Source organism: Rattus norvegicus, chromosome 11, assembly GCF_021556685.1.
Source record: "Rattus norvegicus strain SHRSP/BbbUtx chromosome 11, alternate assembly SHRSP_T2T, whole genome shotgun sequence".
In the NCBI taxonomy this organism is placed as follows: domain Eukaryota; kingdom Metazoa; phylum Chordata; class Mammalia; order Rodentia; family Muridae; genus Rattus; species Rattus norvegicus.
The window spans coordinates 37,891,513-37,912,792 of record NC_141544.1 but is presented as its reverse complement, the minus strand read 5'-3'; the positions used below and the strand labels follow the sequence as shown (position 1 = coordinate 37,912,792).

General features: G+C 43.1%; 1 protein-coding gene across 6 annotated transcripts in view; it reads left to right on the top strand.

The window, feature by feature from the left end:
• The first annotated feature begins 6,733 nt into the window (after positions 1-6,733).
• App (amyloid beta precursor protein) overlaps positions 6,734-21,280 on the top strand; it is a 216,812-nt gene continuing 202,265 nt past the window's right edge. For 5 of the 6 annotated variants that reach the window (XM_087576826.1, XM_087576824.1, XM_087576823.1 and 2 more), the window contains exon 1: positions 6,734-6,946. In XM_087576826.1, coding sequence (XP_087432952.1) covers positions 6,890-6,946 — 57 coding nt within the window. In that variant the 5' untranslated portion in view covers positions 6,734-6,889. The remainder of the gene's footprint in view (positions 6,947-21,280) is intronic. The other variant, NM_019288.2, reaches the window with a different exon arrangement.

Sequence of the window (21,280 nt, the reverse complement as noted above, 5' to 3'; positions counted from 1 at the left end):
ATATGACTCACTCTCCTGATCTTAGTGAGCACACTTACACTTGTGGACACACACACACACATTTACACACACATACATATACACACAGAGAGACAGAAACACACACACACACAGAGAGAGAGAGAGAGAGAGAGAGAGAGAGAGAGAGAGAGAGAGCAGGAATAAAATAAAAACAAACTTTTGGGAAATTTGAAATAGAAAACAGGGAAGCTCTTTCTGGCACAATCCTGAGTTGATCATTTCCTCTGACCTCGTCTTGACCGGGAATGTGAGTGAGGTGAAAGGCTATGTGAAAGGAGACTGCTAACGCTAAGGATTTAGGCTTTCATGGGTTATCATTTATTGCTGTATTTTGAAAAAGTGCCTACTTAAAAAAAGACACTCACCCTCCCCCCTTTAAAGATAAATTCCTGTGTCTTTGCCCTGGCACATATTGGCCTTCTCACTGTATTCTGTGTTCGGAAGAGCTCAATCTAATGCCCCACTGTCACTGTCTTAAAAACGTTTAATTTTGGATAAACCCTTAGCCAGACTAACGAGAGGACACAGAGAGTGCGTCCAAATTAACAAAATCAGAAATGAAAAGGGAGACATAACAACAGATTCAGAGGAAATTCAAAAAATCATCAGATCTTACTATAAAAACCTATATTCAACAAAACTTGAAAATCTTCAGGAAATGGACAATTTCCTAGACAGATACCAGGTATCGAAGTTAAATCAGGAACAGATAAACCAGTTAAACAACCCCATAACTCCTAAGGAAGTAGAATCAGTCATTAAAGGTCTCCCAACCAAAAAGAGCCCAGGTCCAGACGGGTTTAGTGCAGAATTCTATCAAACCTTCATAGAAGACCTCATACCAATATTATCCAAACTATTCCACAAAATTGAAACAGATGGAGCACTACCGAATTCCTTCTACGAAGCCACAATTACTCTTATACCTAAACCACACAAAGACACAACAAAGAAAGAGAACTTCAGACCAATTTCCCTTATGAATATCGACGCAAAAATACTCAATAAAATTCTGGCAAACCGAATCCAAGAGCACATCAAAACAATCATCCACCATGATCAAGTAGGCTTCATCCCAGGCATGCAGGGATGGTTTAATATAAGGAAAACCATCAACGTGATCCATTATATAAACAAACTGAAAGAACAGAACCACATGATCATTTCATTAGATGCTGAGAAAGCATTTGACAAAATTCAACACCCCTTCATGATAAAAGTCCTGGAAAGAATAGGAATTCAAGGCCCATACCTAAACATAGTAAAAGCCATATACAGCAAACCAGTTGCTAACATTAAACTAAATGGAGAGAAACTTGAAGCAATCCCACTAAAATCAGGGACTAGACAAGGCTGCCCACTCTCTCCCTACTTATTCAATATAGTTCTTGAAGTTCTAGCCAGAGCAATCAGACAACAAAAGGAGATCAAGGGGATACAGATCGGAAAAGAAGAAGTCAAAATATCACTATTTGCAGATGATATGATAGTATATTTAAGTGATCCCAAAAGTTCCACCAGAGAACTACTAAAGCTGATAAACAACTTCAGCAAAGTGGCTGGGTATAAAATTAACTCAAATAAATCAGTTGCCTTCCTCTATACAAAAGAGAAACAAGCCTTGAAAGAAATTAGGGAAACGACACCCTTCATAATAGACCCAAATAATATAAAGTACCTCGGTGTGACTTTAACCAATCAAGTAAAAGATCTGTACAATAAGAACTTCACGACACTGAGGAAAGAAATTGAAGAAGACCTCAGAAGATGGAAAGATCTCCCATGCTCATGGATTGGCAGGATTAATATAGTAAAAATGGCCATTTTACCAAAAGCAATCTACAGATTCAATGCAATCCCCATCAAAATACCAATCCAATTCTTCAAAGAGTTAGACAGAACAATTTGCAAACTCATCTGGAATAACAAAAAACCCAGGATAGCCAAAGCTATCCTCAACAATAAAAGGACTTCAGGGGGAATCACTATCCCTGAACTCAAGCAGTATTACAGAGCAATAGTGATAAAAACTGCATGGTATTGGTACAGAGACAGACAGATAGACCAATGGAATAGAATTGAAGACCCAGAAATGAACCCACACACCTATGGTCACTTGATTTTTGACAAAGGAGCCAAAACCATCCAATGGAAAAAAGATAGCATTTTCAGCAAATGGTGCTGGTTCAACTGGAGGGCAACATGTAGAAGAATGCAGATCGATCCATCCTTATCACCCTGTACAAAGCTTAAGTCCAAGTGGATCAAGGACCTCCACATCAAACCAGATACACTCAAACTAATAGAAGAAAAACTAGGGAAGCATCTGGAACACATGGGCACTGGAAAAAATTTCCTGAACAAAACACCAATGGCTTATGCTCTAAGATCAAGAATCGACAAATGGGATCTCATAAAACTGCAAAGCTTCTGTAAGGCAAAGGACACTGTGTTTAGGACAAAACGGCAACCAACAGATTGGGAAAAGATCTTTACCAATCCTACAACAGATAGAGGCCTTATATCCAAAATATACAAAGAACTCAAGAAGTTAGACCGCAGGGAGACAAATAACCCTATTAAAAAATGGGGTTCAGAGCTAAACAAAGAATTCACAGCTGAGGAATGCCGAATGGCTGAGAAACACCTAAAGAAATGTTCAACATCTTTAGTCATAAGGGAAATGCAAATCAAAACAACCCTGAGATTTCACCTCACACCAGTGAGAATGGCTAAGATCAAAAACTCAGGTGACAGCAGATGCTGGCGAGGATGTGGAGAAAGAGGAACACTCCTCCATTGTTGGTGGGATTGCAGACTGGTACAACCATTCTGGAAATCAGTCTGGAGGTTCCTCAGAAAATTGGACATTGAACTGCCTGAGGATCCAGCTATACCTCTCTTGGGCATATACCCAAAAGATGCCCCAACATATAAAAAAGACTCGTGCTCCACTATGTTCATCGCAGCCTTATTTATAATAGCCAGAAGCTGTAAAGAACCCAGATGCCCTTCAACAGAGGAATGGATACAGAAAATGTGGTACATCTACACAATGGAATATTACTCAGCTATCAAAAACAACGGCTTTATGAAATTCGTAGGCAAATGGTTGGAACTGGAAAATATCATCCTGAGTGAGCTAACCCAATCACAGAAAGTCATACATGGTATGCACTCATTGATAAGTGGCTTTTAGCCGAAATGCTTGAATTACCCTAGATCCCTAGAACAAACGAAACTCAAGACGGATGATCAAAATGTGAATGCTTCACTCCTTCTTTAAATGAGGAAATAGAATACCCTTGGCAGGGAAGGGAGAGGCAAAGATTAAAACAGAGACTGAAGGAACACCCATTCAGAGCCTGCCCCACATGTGGCCATGCATATACAGCCACCCAATTAGACAAGATGGATGAAGCAAAGAAGTGCAGACCGACAGGAGCGGGATGTAGATCGCTCCTGAGAGACACAGCCAGAATACAGCAAATACAGAGGCAAATGCCAGCAGCAAACCACTGAACTGAGAATAGGTCCCCCGTTGAAGGAATCAGAGAAAGAACTGGAAGAGCTTGAAGGGGCTCGAGACCCCAAAAGTACAACAATGCTAAGCAACCAGAGCTTCCAGGGACTAAGCCACTACCTAAAGACTATACATGGACTGACCCTGGACTCTGACCCCATAGGTAGCAATGAATATCCTAGTAAGAGCACCAGTGGAAGGGGAAACCCTGGGTCCTGCTAAGACTGAACCCCCAGTGAACTAGACTATGGGGGGAGGGCGGCAATGGGGGGAGGGTTGGGAGGGGAACACCCATAAGGAAGGGGAGGGGGGAGGGGGATGTTTGCCCGGAAACCGGGAAAGGGAATAACACTCGAAATGTATATAAGAAATACTCAAATTAATAATAAAAAAAAAAACGTTTAATTTTGGACGAAAGGTGTCACCCTTTCATTTCCCTGTAAGATCTCTCGAGAACTGGAGCTGGATCTGTTCTTCTCCATCTCCTAGGGGTTCGGGTTCCCTTCTGTCCATACGGACAGGAGATGGTGGTGATGAGCAAGTGTATTCGGGACCGAGTGTGATGTTTGAGTTCCACTGTCTCGTTTCTCTTTGAGATGTTTTTTCTTGTAGGTCTGACTTTTGCATCACCTTCATGTTCTGATGTGTCAGCCCTCTGGCTTTCCCTTTCCCAACTTTCAGATGCCAGGAAAAGGCTGGTGAGGGGTGAGCCTTTTCTATGCACTGAATAACCAGTCACTCTATGGTTAAGCTATAGTCCCAGCCTGTTCTCCTGATCTTTAAATTGGGGGTGGTAGTGATGAGTTCTTTGGATTTAAGTGTGTGTGTGTGTGTGTGTGTGTGTGTGTGTGTCTCCAATATGTGTGTCTGTAAGTGTATGTGTCTATAAATGCACATATGTGTGTGTATATGTGTGTGTCTATAAGTGTCTGTGTGTCTGTGTGTCTAAGTGTATGTGTGTCTATGTGTGTATATCTGTTGGTATGTGTCAGTCTGTATGTGTATATGTGTATGTCTGTGTGTGTCTGTAAGTGTATATGTATATGTGTATCTATAAGTGTATGTGTGTATGCACATATGTATATGTGTCTATGTCTATGTGTGCATGTGCACATGCATGTGTGTGTGTGCATGTGCCTGTGTGTGTGCATTTGTGTATGTGTGTGTGTGCACGCTCACACACGCGCGCACCTGCTGGAAGTCTTCCTTATATGATGTTCTTCAGATGCTGATGCTGTCCATTTTTTTTGAAGCAGGATCTCTTTCCTGGCTTGCCTTTCCCAAGTCTGTCTCTCTGTACCTCCTAAGCAGGCGCTAGCATGGCTGACACACTCATGTAGCTTCCAGGGATTGTCCTCAGGCCCTTGTGTTTGGATAATAAGTACTTTATTGACTGAGCTACCTCCCTATCCTTTGCTTGGCTTTTGTAGTAAATGAATGCCATAAACAAGAAAAGCAAATATTTTCACAGAGCAAAAATGTGTTATTTGTTGAGCACACTCAAAGGACAGACATGCAGGACAAATACTAAAAGGTATTTGCAGAGTTAGACAGATGGTCTGTAGGCAAGCTGGTAGATCAGTGCTGACTTCTCTGAAAGGAAGGGGTGGAGACAAGTCCTACCACCACACTTGCAGGGATTCCTCTCTCTCTCTCTCTCTCTCTCTCTCTCTCTCTCTCTCTCTCTCTCTCTCTCCCTTTCTCTCTCTCTCTCTCTGTCTCTGCTCTCTCTCTGAAAGAGCAGGTCTTCTAGCTTGCTTTCTATTGCAGAGTTAAACAAAGAAAATCAGGACCCAAAGCAACTTGAGGACAGGGTTTATTAACCTCACACATTCTGATCACAGTCTACTGGGAGCAGAAGTCGGAGCAAGAACTCAAGGCAGGAACCTGTAGCAGGAGCTGAGGCAGTAGCCATGGCAGAAGCTGTGTACTGGTTTGTCCCTCCTGGCTTGTTCAGCCTGCTTCCTTACACAAGCCACGACCACCTGCTCAGGGCTGGTCTCCCACACCAATTAATAATCAAGAGTGTGTCCCCACAGATTTGCAAGCATGTCAATCTAATGGAGGCATTTTTCTCAGTTCAGATCCCTCCCTTCCCAGATGACCAGAGCACATGCCAAGTTATTAAAAGAACGAACTAGCAAGCACATCAGGTGAAGGAAAAGGTTGTGGCCTTACAAACCAGAAATGCACCTAGTATTATCCCCTGTCTCCCTCTGCTAGCCTAGGGAGGGCCCAGAGCTTGGAGTCTGAAGCCACGTTATGTCAGGAGGTAGCTGTGATTGGGGAGCACATCTGGATGGTTTTAGGCGATTCTAACACTGGGAAGTTTGTGTGTAATCTAGGAGAAAACGGCTTTATGAAGACTCATCTCTCTGGTTTAGAGCAGATCCAAAAAGGATCGAGAGCAGCGTTCCAGGAAGAAGTCCTTGGTGACAGAGGCCGAAGATGAGCCATCACTCAGTATCTTTTCGGACTTAACTTTGATCTCTCCTCCATGTTACATTTTACCTCCCTGCCTCCTTCAATCCTTTCTCTGAAATTACCCAAAGCAAGCACACATGCAATAACAATAGGAAAACAAAAAACGAAAACCACCTCCCATCCCCAACCTCAAACAGAGAAAAATGGGTCATCCTGCATCCTGTGCCCTTCTTTGGTGCATTCTAACGACAAAAATTCCAGGTTACAGTAGGGTGCTGGGTGTCCTCCTACCAAAAAATAAAAAAAAAAAAAATCCTGTTTCTTTTGCTAATGTTCTCGGCCTCGCTCCACCTCTCCAAATAGAGAAAACGAACTGCGGATAAAAATGCATGCATCGCAGCAGTAGCTCTTCAACCACATTCAGGAGAGGCCTGCGGGGTCGGATGACTCAAGCTCGCGGGGACGAGCCGAGAGCGCTCCCGATTTCCCTGGAACCTTAACGTCCTAGGGTTCACCTTCCCCCGACTGCGGACCCCTCTCCCTGACCCAGATCATTCCTCCCTTGGTTCCTGGACCCCAGAGGAAGCTCGGGTTCCTTAGCTGGTGCCCAAGACGCCGCACCTGTGGGCTCCCTGTCGCCTCCCTTTGCGCTCGGGTGCAGCTCCCCGGGGCTCCGCTAGGGGTCTCTCTCGGGTGGCAAGCCGGGTGGGCGGGATCAGCTGACTCTCCCGGCTGCCAGCCCCGCCGCCGCGCTCCAGCTCTGTCAGTTTCCTCGGCGGCGGGAGGCGAGAGCACTAGGAGCAGAGAGAGCGCGGGGGCCACCGGAGACGGCGGCGGCGGCGGCGACGACGCGGACACAGTCAGGGTGCGGCGGATCTTCCACTTGCACACGGAGCAGTCGGTGGCCCACGCAGGATCACGATGCTGCCCAGCCTGGCACTGCTCCTGCTGGCCGCCTGGACGGTTCGGGCTCTGGAGGTGGGTGCCGCGCCTTGGGAACGAGACGGGGGTGGCGGGAGCCGGAGGACACGATCCTCCCCATCAAGGAGCTTGAATCTTGAGATGCGGGGGACTGTCACTGGTAGACCGTTCCTAGCCTCCCCCGCCTGCGGGCGCCCTGCGCTTCGGCGTCTCTGGCCCAACCCTGCCGGGGGACGCGCTACCGGACCGATGAAGAGGGAGCGGGTGAGGCTCTGGGCTCCCCACATCCGTGCCAGCCGGAGGACGGGGGGTTCGAGCCTGAATGCAGACCCTGACTCCTCCCTGCCTTGAGATCGGGTGTCTGGGATACGAGAGACACCCAGTTCGAGGGGGAAGAGGGACACATGTGGCAAACCGAAAGCGCAGTGTCTCATAATTCAGTGCCCTGAGAGGAAATCGCCGCCCTTCCCCTTCCTTAGGGTCCTGGGTTGGAATGGGGGCAGCTCTGGATGCTGGGGAGCGCCTGGCTCACTCTCCCTTCCCACCGCCGCCTGTCTTGACTGCGAAGCTGGGCTTTGCTCCTGGCGGCAGCGGGCGGCGGCTGCCTGCGCAGCGACCCTCTCCGGAGTCGGCGCGGGGTCTCGCACCGCCTTCCTTTTGCAAACTTTGTGCATTTCCGTGTCTCCCTTTTGTGTAAGTTCCAAGTGATGGGAGAGATCGGAGAGTGCGGCCACCCTGCACCGTCCCTCAACCTGGATGTCCCGGACTCTCCAATGCACCTCCAGTTTCTCCCTGAGTCTAAGAAGGTCCCCGGGAACAAAAGCCGCGACACCCCGCCCTCACCGTCCAGGGCGCGGTGGCGGAGCCGTGGTAGTTTGTGCGCCACCGCGGCTCCTTTCCCCGCGCTGCGCGTCTGCCCCCGAGGACCTGGGGGTGCTGCTGGGACCCCGCGGTCTCCCACCCCCGCACCACCACCACCTACTGCCAATCCTGTGCGGGACTGCAAAGTCCTCGCAGGGAGAGAGACAGAGAGAGAGCCCAGAGTGAGGCGTGCGTCTGGAAAGGGCAGTGCCGGGTGGTGGCGAGGCTGGGGCTCCAGTGCATCAAAGGAGGCGTTTGTCTGATTAAGGTGCGGCCTCCTCAGGGGGCAGTTCTGGGAACTCTAGCTTAGTCACCCTGGGGGGCGCAGGATGTTGGGGAGGGTTCTCGGGGGTCCTTTTAAAAAGGGGGTTCAGATAAAAGGATTGAATAGGGTGAAGATTAAGACGGAGAAGATGGCGCCTCTGCAGTGCAGCAAAGAAAAGCTGTGTGGAGGCTGCAGCCTATGAAATCCACCCACCACTAGGTGTATAACAAGTCTTCTCCATTCATCCAACTCTCCAGCATTCAGCAAAAGGCTTGTTTTCCTTTTTATCCAGAGATGCCTGGAAGTTGTTTGCGTGGCAGCTGGTTTTATTTCTCTTCGTTTGTACCCTTTTCACCATCTAAGCATTTGCAAATATCCCTTCCCCATAGTCCCCTTCTTTCCGCACTACCTCATAGTAATTTTCCCAAAAAGCAATTTCCGGGCGAGTGTTATCCTGTAATTTCCTGGGGGCTATACAAGCTATCACACCAGTGTGGGTTTTTATTTATTTATTTTTTAGTTCTTAATTTACAAGGTCATTGAACTTTACCCCCTCTGATTTTTTTTTTAACCCACAAGTGGCTTCACAATCTGTAAATCACCTCAGACTGGTTAAAACGGGTCTTTTAAGAGTCTTTAGAATTTAGTGTTCCATTTTATCAAAGCCATTTAATCAAGGAAATTCTGATTTCTCTAATGACCCAGGTTTTATTTGTGTAATCATTTGGTTTTCCAAATTGTCGTACTGTACAAAAACGCGACGAAGTAATTAAAGGAATAACTTTAATTTTTGGAACTCATGTCAAAACTCAAATATTTACTTTTCTTGAGCATTTAAAAAAAACTTGTATAAAAAGAGTCAGGGTGTAGGCCAAGATGAACCGGATTTATGTTTTGGCTTGTGCGATTGTATATCCCTTTTCTGCCAAACCTTCGGAGATTATCCTGAATTTATCACCTTTGAAGGGTGAACGTGAGCGCTACATTCGTGCCTTTGGTGAATCACTGGAAGGTAATTCACCCTAATGAGGCTTGACAGTCCTTGCAGCTCTGTGTCCACTGAAGCCACAGAATTATGAGTTGGCTGCCCTTTGTAAATCGCAGAAAATCCGTCTGCTGCAGGTGGCTCTGTAAAAGAATCCATGTGGACGAGGGTAATGACGAATGGGGCCTCTTCTTTTCTCCCAGCTTGTCGAACGGAGGCGAGCATTTAGCAAACCGCGATGGACTCGTCCTACTCGTCCTGTTGGCTTGCCTAGAGCTGATAACTATCAACTTGCCTTGGTTGTAGTGGTTCCTTCACTGTCTGGAAAGCTACTGCGAGTACTGGAGAGTAGTGCTTGCTCTGACGGGTAGGAGGCTCCTCAGAGAACAGTGAAGCTGAGGATTTTTTGGTGGGGATCCGTCAGAAGTCACCGGTTACTGCTTGTCAGTGGGAAGCCATGATACTGGCAGGCTATAAATGCTTCTTGTCACCCCAAGCGATAGCGTCTCTCATTACACTTGTAAGACTGCAAGCAATTAAGAGATGGAAACTAGGAAATGAACAGATATATTCAGGATCACAAAAGTAAATTAGAAAATGCAGATTTAAAACCAAGAGAAAAATGGGGATCAGTGGGCTACTGGTTTGAAGGAAGGTGAAGTTACTTTTATGGCTAAGGCTTTTAGTTTACTGTTTATGACACACCAATTTTCTATATCTGTGTGTTACAGAAGTTTATCAGTCCTCCTACATATAGAAGGGAAGAAGAAGGTGCTTAAAAAAAACATACATTATTTTTGCAAAGGCGTTGCCTTGGGATTTACAGGGCATTTTTGATCAATACATTTCTTTTATAGTCTCTGCCTTTTATGTCAAGATGGACCTGCACAAATTTACTTTAAATATCAAGTTTCCAGAATGCAGTGTTTACTGGACTGCATATATTTTATTTCTCACCCCCACACTGGGTACAGAAGTACGAAGGGTGAATAAAACATGCACATAATTATAAAAGAGCAGTGTTGTGTGCAAAAAAAAAAGAAAGTACAGATTAGGCAAAGAAACGAAAAAGGACACAGTAAGTGGGATACGGAGAAAGTGTTACATGATAAAGGCCTATAATTAAAAAGAGTAAAGGGGCGACAGGATTAGATAATCCTGGGACCGTTCCTGGTTGTAAGTTTCCGGTCTGGTTTGTGTCCCAGGTCTGGGGAATAAAGGTTAAGTATTTGCATGAATTCTATTTGCTCACACACAAACACCAGAGTTTACACGGAGGGCCTTTGTCTTATCTGTGTTCTCCATGCTGGCTTCCAAGCCAGTCGCAGATAAGGTTTTATGGAATGAAGGAGGACACACAGTGTGGCGTTCTGTTGGATTCATCTCCTCGTCTATTCATTAGGGGGAAACTTGACTGATTTATTTTTAGGCCAAATCCTGTCTCTCAGCTCCGATTATCTTTACGTAAACCCAAAGCGTCTTTTCCTTCACGGAGCTTCCATTCATCCAGGGAAAACGGAAAATAAACAGAAACTGTGGCAGGTGTAGGCCAGACTCTGGAGCTGGGTGAAGCATTCGAGGAAGGAGGCCGAGGCTAAAAGCAGCCTGAGAGGTATCCCTAGAGCCATCTTAACCTCTTAACCGGGAGAGTGAACAACAAAAAGGAGCTTCAAGGCGCAGCTACCAGGAGGGAAGGGAAAAGCAAGTTTTGAAAGTGCTTCCATAAGGAATGTTAACCGAGAGTGCTCATACTCGGTTGTACATCAGGATCACTGAGTGTCTGTCTGTCTGTCTGTGTTTGTATATGTGGTGTTGGGATTTCATATGGAGACTTAAGCATGATAGGCAAACGCTCCACTGCTGAACTACATCCCCATCCCAAGGAATCATGGAGATGAAAGCGAACCAATGAACAAGAAAGTTCAAGAGCGTTGCCAGAGTTCCACCCAGTATATCAGAAAGGAATCCCTGGGAGCAAGGCCTGGACATTGGCCTTGGGGGAAGAAAGAGAACCATCTCTGGGCAGTTTTAAAATAGAAACTGTGATTTTTGAGGGCAGTTACAGATGGACCAGTGTGAACCACATTCAGGATTCAGTCAAGCTGTTCTGAAACCCAACGAGCCAAGTGACAGCACAGAGGCTGGTAACCCTGCAAAGAAGCAGAGGTCTCCGTTTGCATCCTGTTCCTCTCTCCTTAAAGCTGCTGCGTCTTGACATTACCTCTGTAGCCAGGGCTGCAGTCACATTCCACTCCCTGAGCTAGATGACCTTGTGGCCTTGCAGGAAACTTGCCTCACAGAGCACACACCTGCATTTCTGAGGGCCTGGCCAGCAGCCAGTTCTCTCAGCTCCCAAGCCCTAACCTCTTTTTTTTTTCCTGTTTAGTTTGTTTGTTTATGCAACTCTGACACCTTTTCCCTTTCATAGTGGGATCGAAGATACAGACCTTGGAGTGCAGATTGATAATTAATACTGTCTGTGGCAAGAGCTTTCGAGGGCTGCAACCTTCTCCACCTTACATTCTGTGAACCGCCCTCACGAGTGGGTGGGGAAGAGCAGGCTAAGGTGAAGGACTGAGCGAGCTCCCCAGATGAGTAGCAAGTATAAGTGAGTATACGGATTATATCTCTGTTTCATTTGCAAACGGAGGCATTCCGGAAGAGGGGATGTTACATAGCTCTTTCCTTAGCTTAGCATGGATTGCTTTTGAGGGAGACGAATATTTATTGTGAAAACAATGTTGGGTGAATTTTTTTTTCCAGATTGTTCTGCCCAGGAGGTTTGACGGGTACCATCTTAGGGATAGGAATGCTCCCAACAACGCTGGATTAGAACAACTGTTGTAGTAATTTATTTAAAAGGAGATTTGGGTTTGTTTTTTTTATGTTTTATTTTTTGCTACTAGTTTTAGAGAAACTATATTCATCAAGGAATAGCTAGCTATTAGAAAAGAGGTTACAGAGAACTTGGGTTCCCTTTCATTCAGTCCTAGCTGCAGTAATGAGCAAAGAAGATATTTTATTCAGATTTATTTTGTATAGCTACTTTTTTATTTTTTTTGAGATGGTGATCTATTTTGCTTAGTTTTGTTGTTATTGTTGTTGTTGTTTGTTTTTTGTTTTTTGTTTTTTTTAAAACTTGACAGAAACTAGAGGCGCCTGGGAAGGGGGACCTCAAGCGAGACTTGCCTCTATCAGATTGGCCTGTAGGTGTGGAGCATTTTCTTGACTTCTAATTAACATGAGTTGGCCTAGACAACTATGGGCGGTGCTACCCCTGAGCAGATAGATAGTCCTTGGATGTTTTAGAAAGCAGGCTGAGCAAACCCTGGAGACAGTGAGCTAGCAAACATCCCTCTCCATGGCCTCTGTTTTAGTTCCTGCCTCGGGTCCCTAGAGCTCATATCCCTGGCTGCCCTCAACGGACTGTATGTAACATGTAAGATGTAATAAATCCTTGGCTCTTCAAGTTACTTTTGGCCATAGTTTTATCACAACAACAGAATCCAGATTAGGACAGGGTCTCTATGTGCCCTTGAACTCCTTACTTCAAGTCATTCTCCTGCCTCAGCCTCCTGAGTAGCTAGCTGGAAGACAGCCTCCTACTACTGTGTCTTTGTATGGCTATACTTTGAAGAGGCATACAGTACTTCAACTAGAGTATATCATGACACACGAAAGCAGAGAACACTTTAAAATTTTATTTGTATCATAAATTTTAAAATTATGTGTATGTGTGTGGCTATGGACACATGAGTACAGCGCAGTTGAGTCCTGTGGAGATTACAGGTCCTGAGGCTAGAATTTATAGGTGGCTGTGAATCAAGTGAATTCAGGTCCTATGGAAGAGCAGAAGTGCTCTTAAGTCCTTCAGCCCCCAAGGAGGGAGATTTTTAGAAAGCCCATCTCCTTGTGGAAAGAATTGGAGGGAACATTTGTAATATTGATTTTGATGTCAGGTGTATTCTTAAGCCAGTAATGTGAACCACCGAGTGTTTCTCGGAAGTCCGGAAAAGGCTAGCATTTCACACGGCTTTCTGTTGCTATGACACAATATCTGAGACAGCCAACTTAAAAAGAGGAAGGGTTTATCTTGGTTCACAGTTTGGGAGATTTCAGTCTATGATTGGATGGCGCCATATTATGGACCTGTCGTGAGGCAGCATATTGTGGCCAGTTCCTGTCACGGTCACCTGCCTGGAAGCAAACAGGAGAGAAGAAGAGACCAGCATCTCAAATTTCCAAACATGCCCCACCTCGTTAATGACAGAGGCCCTCAGAAGACTGAGCTTTTACCCCACTGGCCTTTGGGTCATGCTTATGATTTAAACTATAACGAACATGGATACAGAAGCCAAATGAGGACATGGTCACTTGAGTATGCATCCAGAGTGCTGTCTACACTGAGATGCCATGAGGGCCATGGTTAAATGTCTGTGCTTTTGTAAAATTGGATAGTAGTCTTAATCATTGTCAAGGATAAAATTATTTAATATATAATACCTTAAAGCAAGTAGATAAATTGATATGTATTAATATGTACTTGATAAATGATCAAGTGTTGCTCCTCTTATAGGAGGGTAGAAAATGAATATTTTTTCTCATGCATAATTATGGAAACTAAATACTCTAGACGATATTTCACTTATTAGCGTAATTAACTCACTTATTGTCTAACTAAGAGGAAGAGGAACTTGGCAGTGTGTTTTCTGAAAGGATGAATGAATTTACCCAGGTATGACACAGACCTGTAATCCCAGCACTGGGGAGATATCAGTGGAGGATCACAGGTTCAAGGCCAGCTTGGGCTACATAGCAAGACTATGTGAAGGAAAAAAAAAAAGATTTAAACACAGCACAGGTGTAAAAGTTTGTTTTTAAAGTATTTTTTTGTAAAATATCATTTATTATGTATCTGATTTTTCTATTTCAACTGGTTTTCTAAAAATATTAGAATGATTCATGTTCACTGAAAAAAATTAAACAGTACAGAAATGTGCAGGGTTTGTACAAGTAGAGAATGCTCGTTTTTAATTGTGCATGCTAGCAGTTTCCCTTGTGTTTAATACTGAGCTAGTTTTCGCACTGGCTTGATTATTAACACAATAATTAGTTGGACGTCTTTGGATTTGTGTGAGGAGCTGTGGACAGGCTCAGTTTAAGTCTTCAGCTAAGCCTTTTCAATAAAAATGACTAATCAGACTTTGTCATCAGAACAGAAGTAGAAGATTCAAATGTCAGCCAAAGACTGTTGGGCCTAGCATGAAAGGCTCCAGCAACCTCACTCAAGACAGGACACGAAGGCAGCCCTTCTGTAAGGAAATCAGACTCAGAATAAAATGAGTTTATATAACCGCTGTGTTAGGCTCTCATGTCTTTTGTCTGTGTCTCAGTTAAAAATACGTGCAGAAAACATCAGTAGGTCCGTTCATGCTCCATTTTCTCTCTCTGGGTCAAAATTAGCCTAACGATATTTGAAACTTTTCGTAAATAAAACTTACGACTCTGTGGTTAAATTCTGGCTGCAAACACCGTGGAAGCATCAAGAAGCAAAGCCCTTAGGACTCCAAGTGGGTTTCTGTTGACAACCGTGTATTTGGTATTTGGATAGAGGTTGGCTCTCGTCTGGTTGGAAGCACAGAATCCATATTTAGAACTTGTGCTACTCAGAGAAGGGACAGGGAGGAAGGCTGGATGGTCTCAGAACCCTGGGTGCAGGGCCGGTGGGCACTCATAAGGAGTGAGTCAATGGAACACATTAGAGATGTGTCTGTAGACCATGGATCCTGACCCAGGTACAGCGAAGGACACAGAACACGACTGGATCTCCTCATTTTCAGGGGGCCTGTGTTTTTCCTCTCTACTTCCAAAGCTATTTCAGATTAAAAATTTCGGGGTTGGGGATCTAGCTCAGTGGTAGAGCGCTTGCCTAGGAAGCGCAAGGCCCTGGGTTCGGTCCCCAGCTCTGAAAAAAAGAACCAAAAAAAAAAAAAAAAAAAAAAAAAAAAAGGTGTTCTCAGATTAAAAATTTCACTCAGAAAGAATAAAATAATTACTTTGCTTTTGATCCTTTCCTGGTTATGAGACTGTTCTTTGTCTGATTTTTTTTTTCCTCCCTCAGGGAATCAAATTTGTCCCATGCTCTCGGTTTCTGGAGAGCCACATACTGCCTTTAAAACAGTGGGGCTCTCTAAACGATAGTGATAAATCACTCTTCCACCTCTCTAGGCGCTCGGAGATCTGTCATAGAAAGTCATTTGTGTTAAGTGAGGAAAAGCTCTGTCGCTCCTGTCGCTTTGCTAAATTTCAAAGCTTTAATGACACTCATATATCTTAACCCCACGGAGACATTTTGCAGGACAATAAACATGAGGCTTAATCTTACCCTGGAGGTGTATTTGTGTGTTTAAGATGTGCCCTTCCAGCCCTTGTTACCAAAATCGCATTCGTTCAGCCTCGCTTTGTCTGCACAACCTGATTCCTTTTAATTAATTAAAATTAAAGTTAATGTTTTATAAACACATTCCTTGGTGATTTAAAAATAATTGTTGACTAAGTTTCAATGTGGATATTTACTGTGAACAGGACTGTGCTGCATGCGGATATGGTCATGCAAGTATATACTGTATGCTAAGAAGATCCTCCCTCCCCTCCCCTCGCCTCCCTTCCCTCCCTCCCCTCCCCTCGCCTCCCCTCCCCTCCCAGTTTCTTCCACTTATCATCCTGGGGTTCCTCTAGAGAGTTTCCCTGAAACTTTCATATCACACACACTTATTTTTACAAATCCATATAAGATCTGGGAACCACAAACAAGAATGCATACAAAAAAATCCATCTTTCTGAAATTGACCCAATTAGTGTATGGTGGTTATTTCCAGTTTCTTCTTTTTTTATTTTTCAGGCAATATAATTCCATTCTTTATGACTGGAAATACTCCCCTGTGCGTGCACACTATGTTTTCTTTACATACTCTCCTCTTAGAACCTGGATTGGTTTCATAACTTAGTTGTTATGGGCCTTTCAGCATTAATTAGTTCTTATGAACATATCTAAACATTGATATGTCTGGATGTGCTTAACTGATATTTTACAATAAAATTAATGAAGCAATATAAATTTATTTGTGTTGTTGTTTTCTGCATTTTGGATTAAACTCGGGCCCTGTGCATACCAGGCAGGCTCTCCACCTCTGAGCCTCGTCCCTGGCATTAAGCTTCTTTTTAAAGGGTTGATTGTTGGAGTTAGAATACAGTCCACTGAGTCTCATCATGGTGTGCTTATAGCTATGTGCCTCATTGGTTCCTCGACTCGGGGGGAACAAAACCCCAGTGCATTTCATTTTTAAAAGAAAATAGAATGTTATTGTCTCTCAAGACTTGGTGGCTAATCCTTGTATGTCTCTGTTATTGAATGAATTTTCAGAAGCATAATTACTTATTTTTTAAAACTACATCGACAGTGTAAGTTGTAGAGTATAATTTGTAGGCAAAAGTGACCATGGTAATGAACACCATTTTTCAGCCCAACGTAGTTTTTAAATCATTTGAAAATGTCCTCATCTTTTTTAAAGCAATACAGCCTTTTTGGAGTCTCAGCTTAGCATTTTGGAGAATGATACTACAATTTACCATATGGAATGTCACATTTTATAGCAGATATTCCCCAGTCTGATAGTTAATTGTTGTAAATGCATGTTTACAACAAGTATAATATCACCACCTAAATAGATTAGTTTGAGATGAAAAGTTCTTCAGACACTACAATAGAAACGAAATGTTCAAATACGAAGATTAATTTTAAGAATATTTAATTCTCAGATACTTGTATTTAAGTAAACTACATTAATATTAAAATCTAATTTCAGAATCCACTGGCTAATTTTTCTTACCTGGTGTATTAGTTTTAGTTTTGTTACTGTGATAAAATACTGGATGAAGGTAATTAAGGAAAGAAGACACCCCCCACACACACACTTCTCACCCTTCCATTTCAACACCCCATCCCCCAGTGGTTGTTACTGAACCCAGGGTCAGTCCTATGCTTGCTAGTCATGAAGGCAAACGCTGAGTGAGTTTGACACTCAGTTTGAAGAGCTCTCAGCCATGAGGGAAGGTTTTCTATCGGTTCACAGGTTGAGGGTACGATCAAACCTTCATGACTCATAAAGTAGGGGTGGCAGGTACACAAGACCACTTGCATCCATAATCAGGAAAGCAGAGAGTTGAATGACAGTGGGCGTGGCAACCACGTATCTCTGCCACCCACTTGAGGATGGGCCTTCCTTCCTCTTTTAAATTCTCTGGAAGCACATCCATAGACACACCCAGAGTTACCCTTCCTGATAACTCTAAATCCCATCGAGTAGACGTACATGGAGATTAACAGTCACACTTAGAGAAGCCTGGATCCATATGGGTACATTCAGAAAAGGAAAATTAGCTTTTTCCTTTTTGTCCCTCAGGAAAGAGCAAATGGTCAGAGATGTCCAAGACCAAGATAATGAAGGATGAGGGATCCTAGAGTGTAAAGTGGAATTCCTTTATTTACTTTACAGATGCTCTTCTCTTTTTATTATATTTTTTTCAGTTATTGGAGAATTTCATAACTCACTACAATGGTTTTTTTTTAACATATTCACCATGTCTTCCTCTATTCTACCTTCTCCCAGATCTACTCCCCTTCCTTCTTACCCCTCCCAACTTTGTGTCCTCTTTATAAAAATATAAGCCACCAAGTACAGTTTGTGCCAACCCTATACTTGTGGGTGTGGAGCCATCCCCTGGAATGCAATCTGCCTACTAGAAGCCACTCCCTAAAGAAAACAAACTCTCCCTTCTTCCAGAGGCCATCAACTGTCAATAATTCTTCAGGCAGGAACGAGGATCTCAAGCCCCTCCCCCACCAGTCCTGGAATGTTGACTGGCTTGATCACGTGCATGCAGTTCTTTCAGAGGCATTCATGCCCGCTGTATTAACATTAAGATTGCAGCAGTCTCGTCATGTTTAGAAGATACCATTTTACTTTGGTCCTCCAAAACCTCTAGCTATTAGAACCCTTTTGATCTCCTTCTGTAGTGGGTTCCAAGCCTTGGGGATAAGGGAGTGGAATAGGGATGTTCTATTTGTGGTAGAACACTATACTGGGATTTTAATAAAGAGTGTGGGACCAGATTCTTCTTGTTTCTTTGTATTTGTGCTGCATTATTTCCCTTTTATGAATTGGATTCAGAGGCTCGATTTGTCCGCTCGTGAACTTCCGAGGGTCCTGTTGGAAGGACACAGATGAGAAGGATTCAGTTTGTTGTTTCTTTTGGGTGTGGGTTTACAGTTGTATTTATTGACTTCATAAATAACTGATAAGATGAGGAAAATGTCATTATCAACCTCTTTCATGGAGAACAGACATGCGGTAAAATATTCCAAGGGTTTATTATCATGTTAAACTGTTTATAATTTCAAAGTAACCTTGCATATTGACTCATTGCTCATTGTCTCATTCATATCAGAGTTTGAACACATACAACCCAGTCCTAAGTCCCTGATTTTGTTGTCAGCCAAGGAGCTGAGGTTAATGCTGAAGGTTTAAGTGGGATATTTGGGCTTGGATGTCACATGGTTCTATACCTATTCCACAATCTCTTAGGGAATTTGAGCATGATTTTAGTGATGCTAATATTAATTAGGAAGTTATAATAGTTTTATGACTAATTTACTACACATTGCTTTTCCTTCCTTCCTTACAAACAAAACAAAAACAAAAAACTAATTCATGGGCATGTACAAGATGGCTTGTGTTTCAACAGGATTCCTATCTGTAATCTTTGTGATGCTGTATATGGAGTGGAAACTCCTATCGTACCTCACTAATCTTGTTAATTCCACAGTCTAATGTAGAAGAAAAAAGTAGCAAAATAATTAGGCATCCTACGTCAAAGGCTACAATAAAAGGATATGTAATATCTTCGCAGATGTGGCTGAGAACCTTTGGGCAGGACTTCAAGGGTAAATGGAAGTTAGCCTTAACAGAGGGAAGTTCTTGGAGACAAAGAACAGCAAGGGGGTAAAGGATTATAAATAGAAGCTGTTATTATGTGGATCTGAGACTCAGGGTTTAAGAAACCCTGATGAATTTGAACTTCATTTTCTGAAGAACAGTATGCTTTGAAATGTTCTAGAAACAGAAGTGGCGACTGATAACTACAATTCATCTAGATTTAGGAGCGTTAATAAATGATCTTGTCAATATCTGCTTAAGTTTGACCAGTTTGTCACACCTAGCTGCAAGGGAATCAGGCAAATGTGTTTTATTAGCTCAGTACACTGGAGCCAGAAAAGCCATTTCAGGATCTATTGTTAGTGTTAGTTTTGTTTTGTTTTGTTCTGCTCTGCTCTGCTGTGCTCTGCTCTGCTTTGTTTTGTTTGAGACAGGGCTTCTCTATGTAGTATTGGCTACTGTGGTACTCAACTATGTAGACCATTCTAGATTCAAATTCACAGAGATCCTTTTGCCTCTGCTTCCCAAGTTCTGTGCTTACAGGCATGCACCACTATGCCCAGCAGGCTCTGTAACATAGATAAATTTTCTTATTGTAAAGATAGTAGAGGAAAATGAGAAGACCAATAAATGTTTCATTAACACATTATTCTTCATGAACAATTAGAAGGCATTTTGGGGATTTTTCCCTCCACTTTTCTTACCTGCTAGTTAACCACATGGAAAATGTTTGTGGAATGATGGAAAAGGAGGTGGAGAACATTTTTCATTTGTATGTGGAATCACCCGGAGTAGGGCTGATTGAACTCAGAGTGTGTTCAGATTCCTGGGGAATACTTTCAACTAATATACTGGTGGGGCCGATGGGGAGGAGCAATTTCAGATTCTGGAAAGAAATGGCAGTGTCAGTTTTCTTTCCCTGTTGGTAAACTGTCTTTTTCTTTCATCTAGAGACTTTGTTGTTGAACTTGTCTTTTGAAAGGATTAGCAGGTGAAACGAGCTTTGAGGTTTTTAGAAAGAAGCAGAGTATTTAGAACCTCGTCTGAGCCAGAGCTGCTCATCATATGAAATCACTTTTTCTGCCACTATAGAGCCTTTCACATCTGTTTATACTTAGCCTCCTCTTACCCAGAGTGGGAAGATTTATGTAAAAGAAAAGAAATTTGAATGTATGTCTTGCATCAGTGAAAATGGGGCCACCAGCTTGACATCCTCTTGAACTGTCTACTGTGTAATCATTTTAGTTAGCGAAATGGTGATATGTCCCTGAAAATTAGAGATGAAGATGTGGGTAAAACCTACAGAACTAAGAAGGCTTGACATGACCATCAACGTTAGAGAGTGTGTGAGGGTCTGCCGCAGACATTTGGTATGCAGGTAAAGGTTTCATTTAAAATGTCTCAATGATGTGACATACTACACTTAGGTCTGGATAATATAAACATCTATCATGGTTCCTCAAAAGTTTCTCTTTGTTTTATTTTCTAAGTTAGTTGGAGTTTTTCATTCTCTTAAGTGCAGATGAAAACTGAAGGCACCTGTATAAAGGTATATTTAAGGCTCTTTCAGAGTCTGCAGTTGATTGACCTCTGTCCTGGATACAGGATGTGATGTTATTCTTAGACACAAAGGTATATGCTACCAATTCATTGCCGGTGTGAAAAATAAGAAGAGAGAAACGTTCATGACTTTAGAACAACTGAATATATATTTATATATTTCCTGGCCTGGACCTCTTAGTCTGCACTGTTTAATAAAACTATCATAGAACTATTAAAATCCAATTTGACATTTCAAGTAGCCACATAAAAATATAAAAGAGAGTAGAGGTCAGAGGTCAGAGTGCATATTTAGCATGTATGATGCTCTGGGTTCTATCACCAGTACAGATTAATAGATGATAAATGATAGACAGACAGACAGATAGATAGATAAATAGATAATTCATTCCTTATTAGTAAGTCCAAATAGCCTTTCAACATGTAACCCGCATAAAGCTAATTATAAAATAAATATATATATATATTTAAAGTTTTATCTGCTGTGCATATTTTAATTCGGATGAGTCATAAGTAGCTGCCATATTGGACAGTGGAGCCCTACAAGACTAACCATTTCCACTGCCTTAGAAAACAGCTTCACGGGCTGGAGAGATGGCTCAGCAGTTAAGAGCACTGACTGCTCTTCCAAAGGTCCTGAGTTCAAATCCCAGCAACCACAGAGTGGCTCACAACCATCTGTAATGGGATCTGATGCCCTCTTCTGGTGTGTCTGACGACAGCTA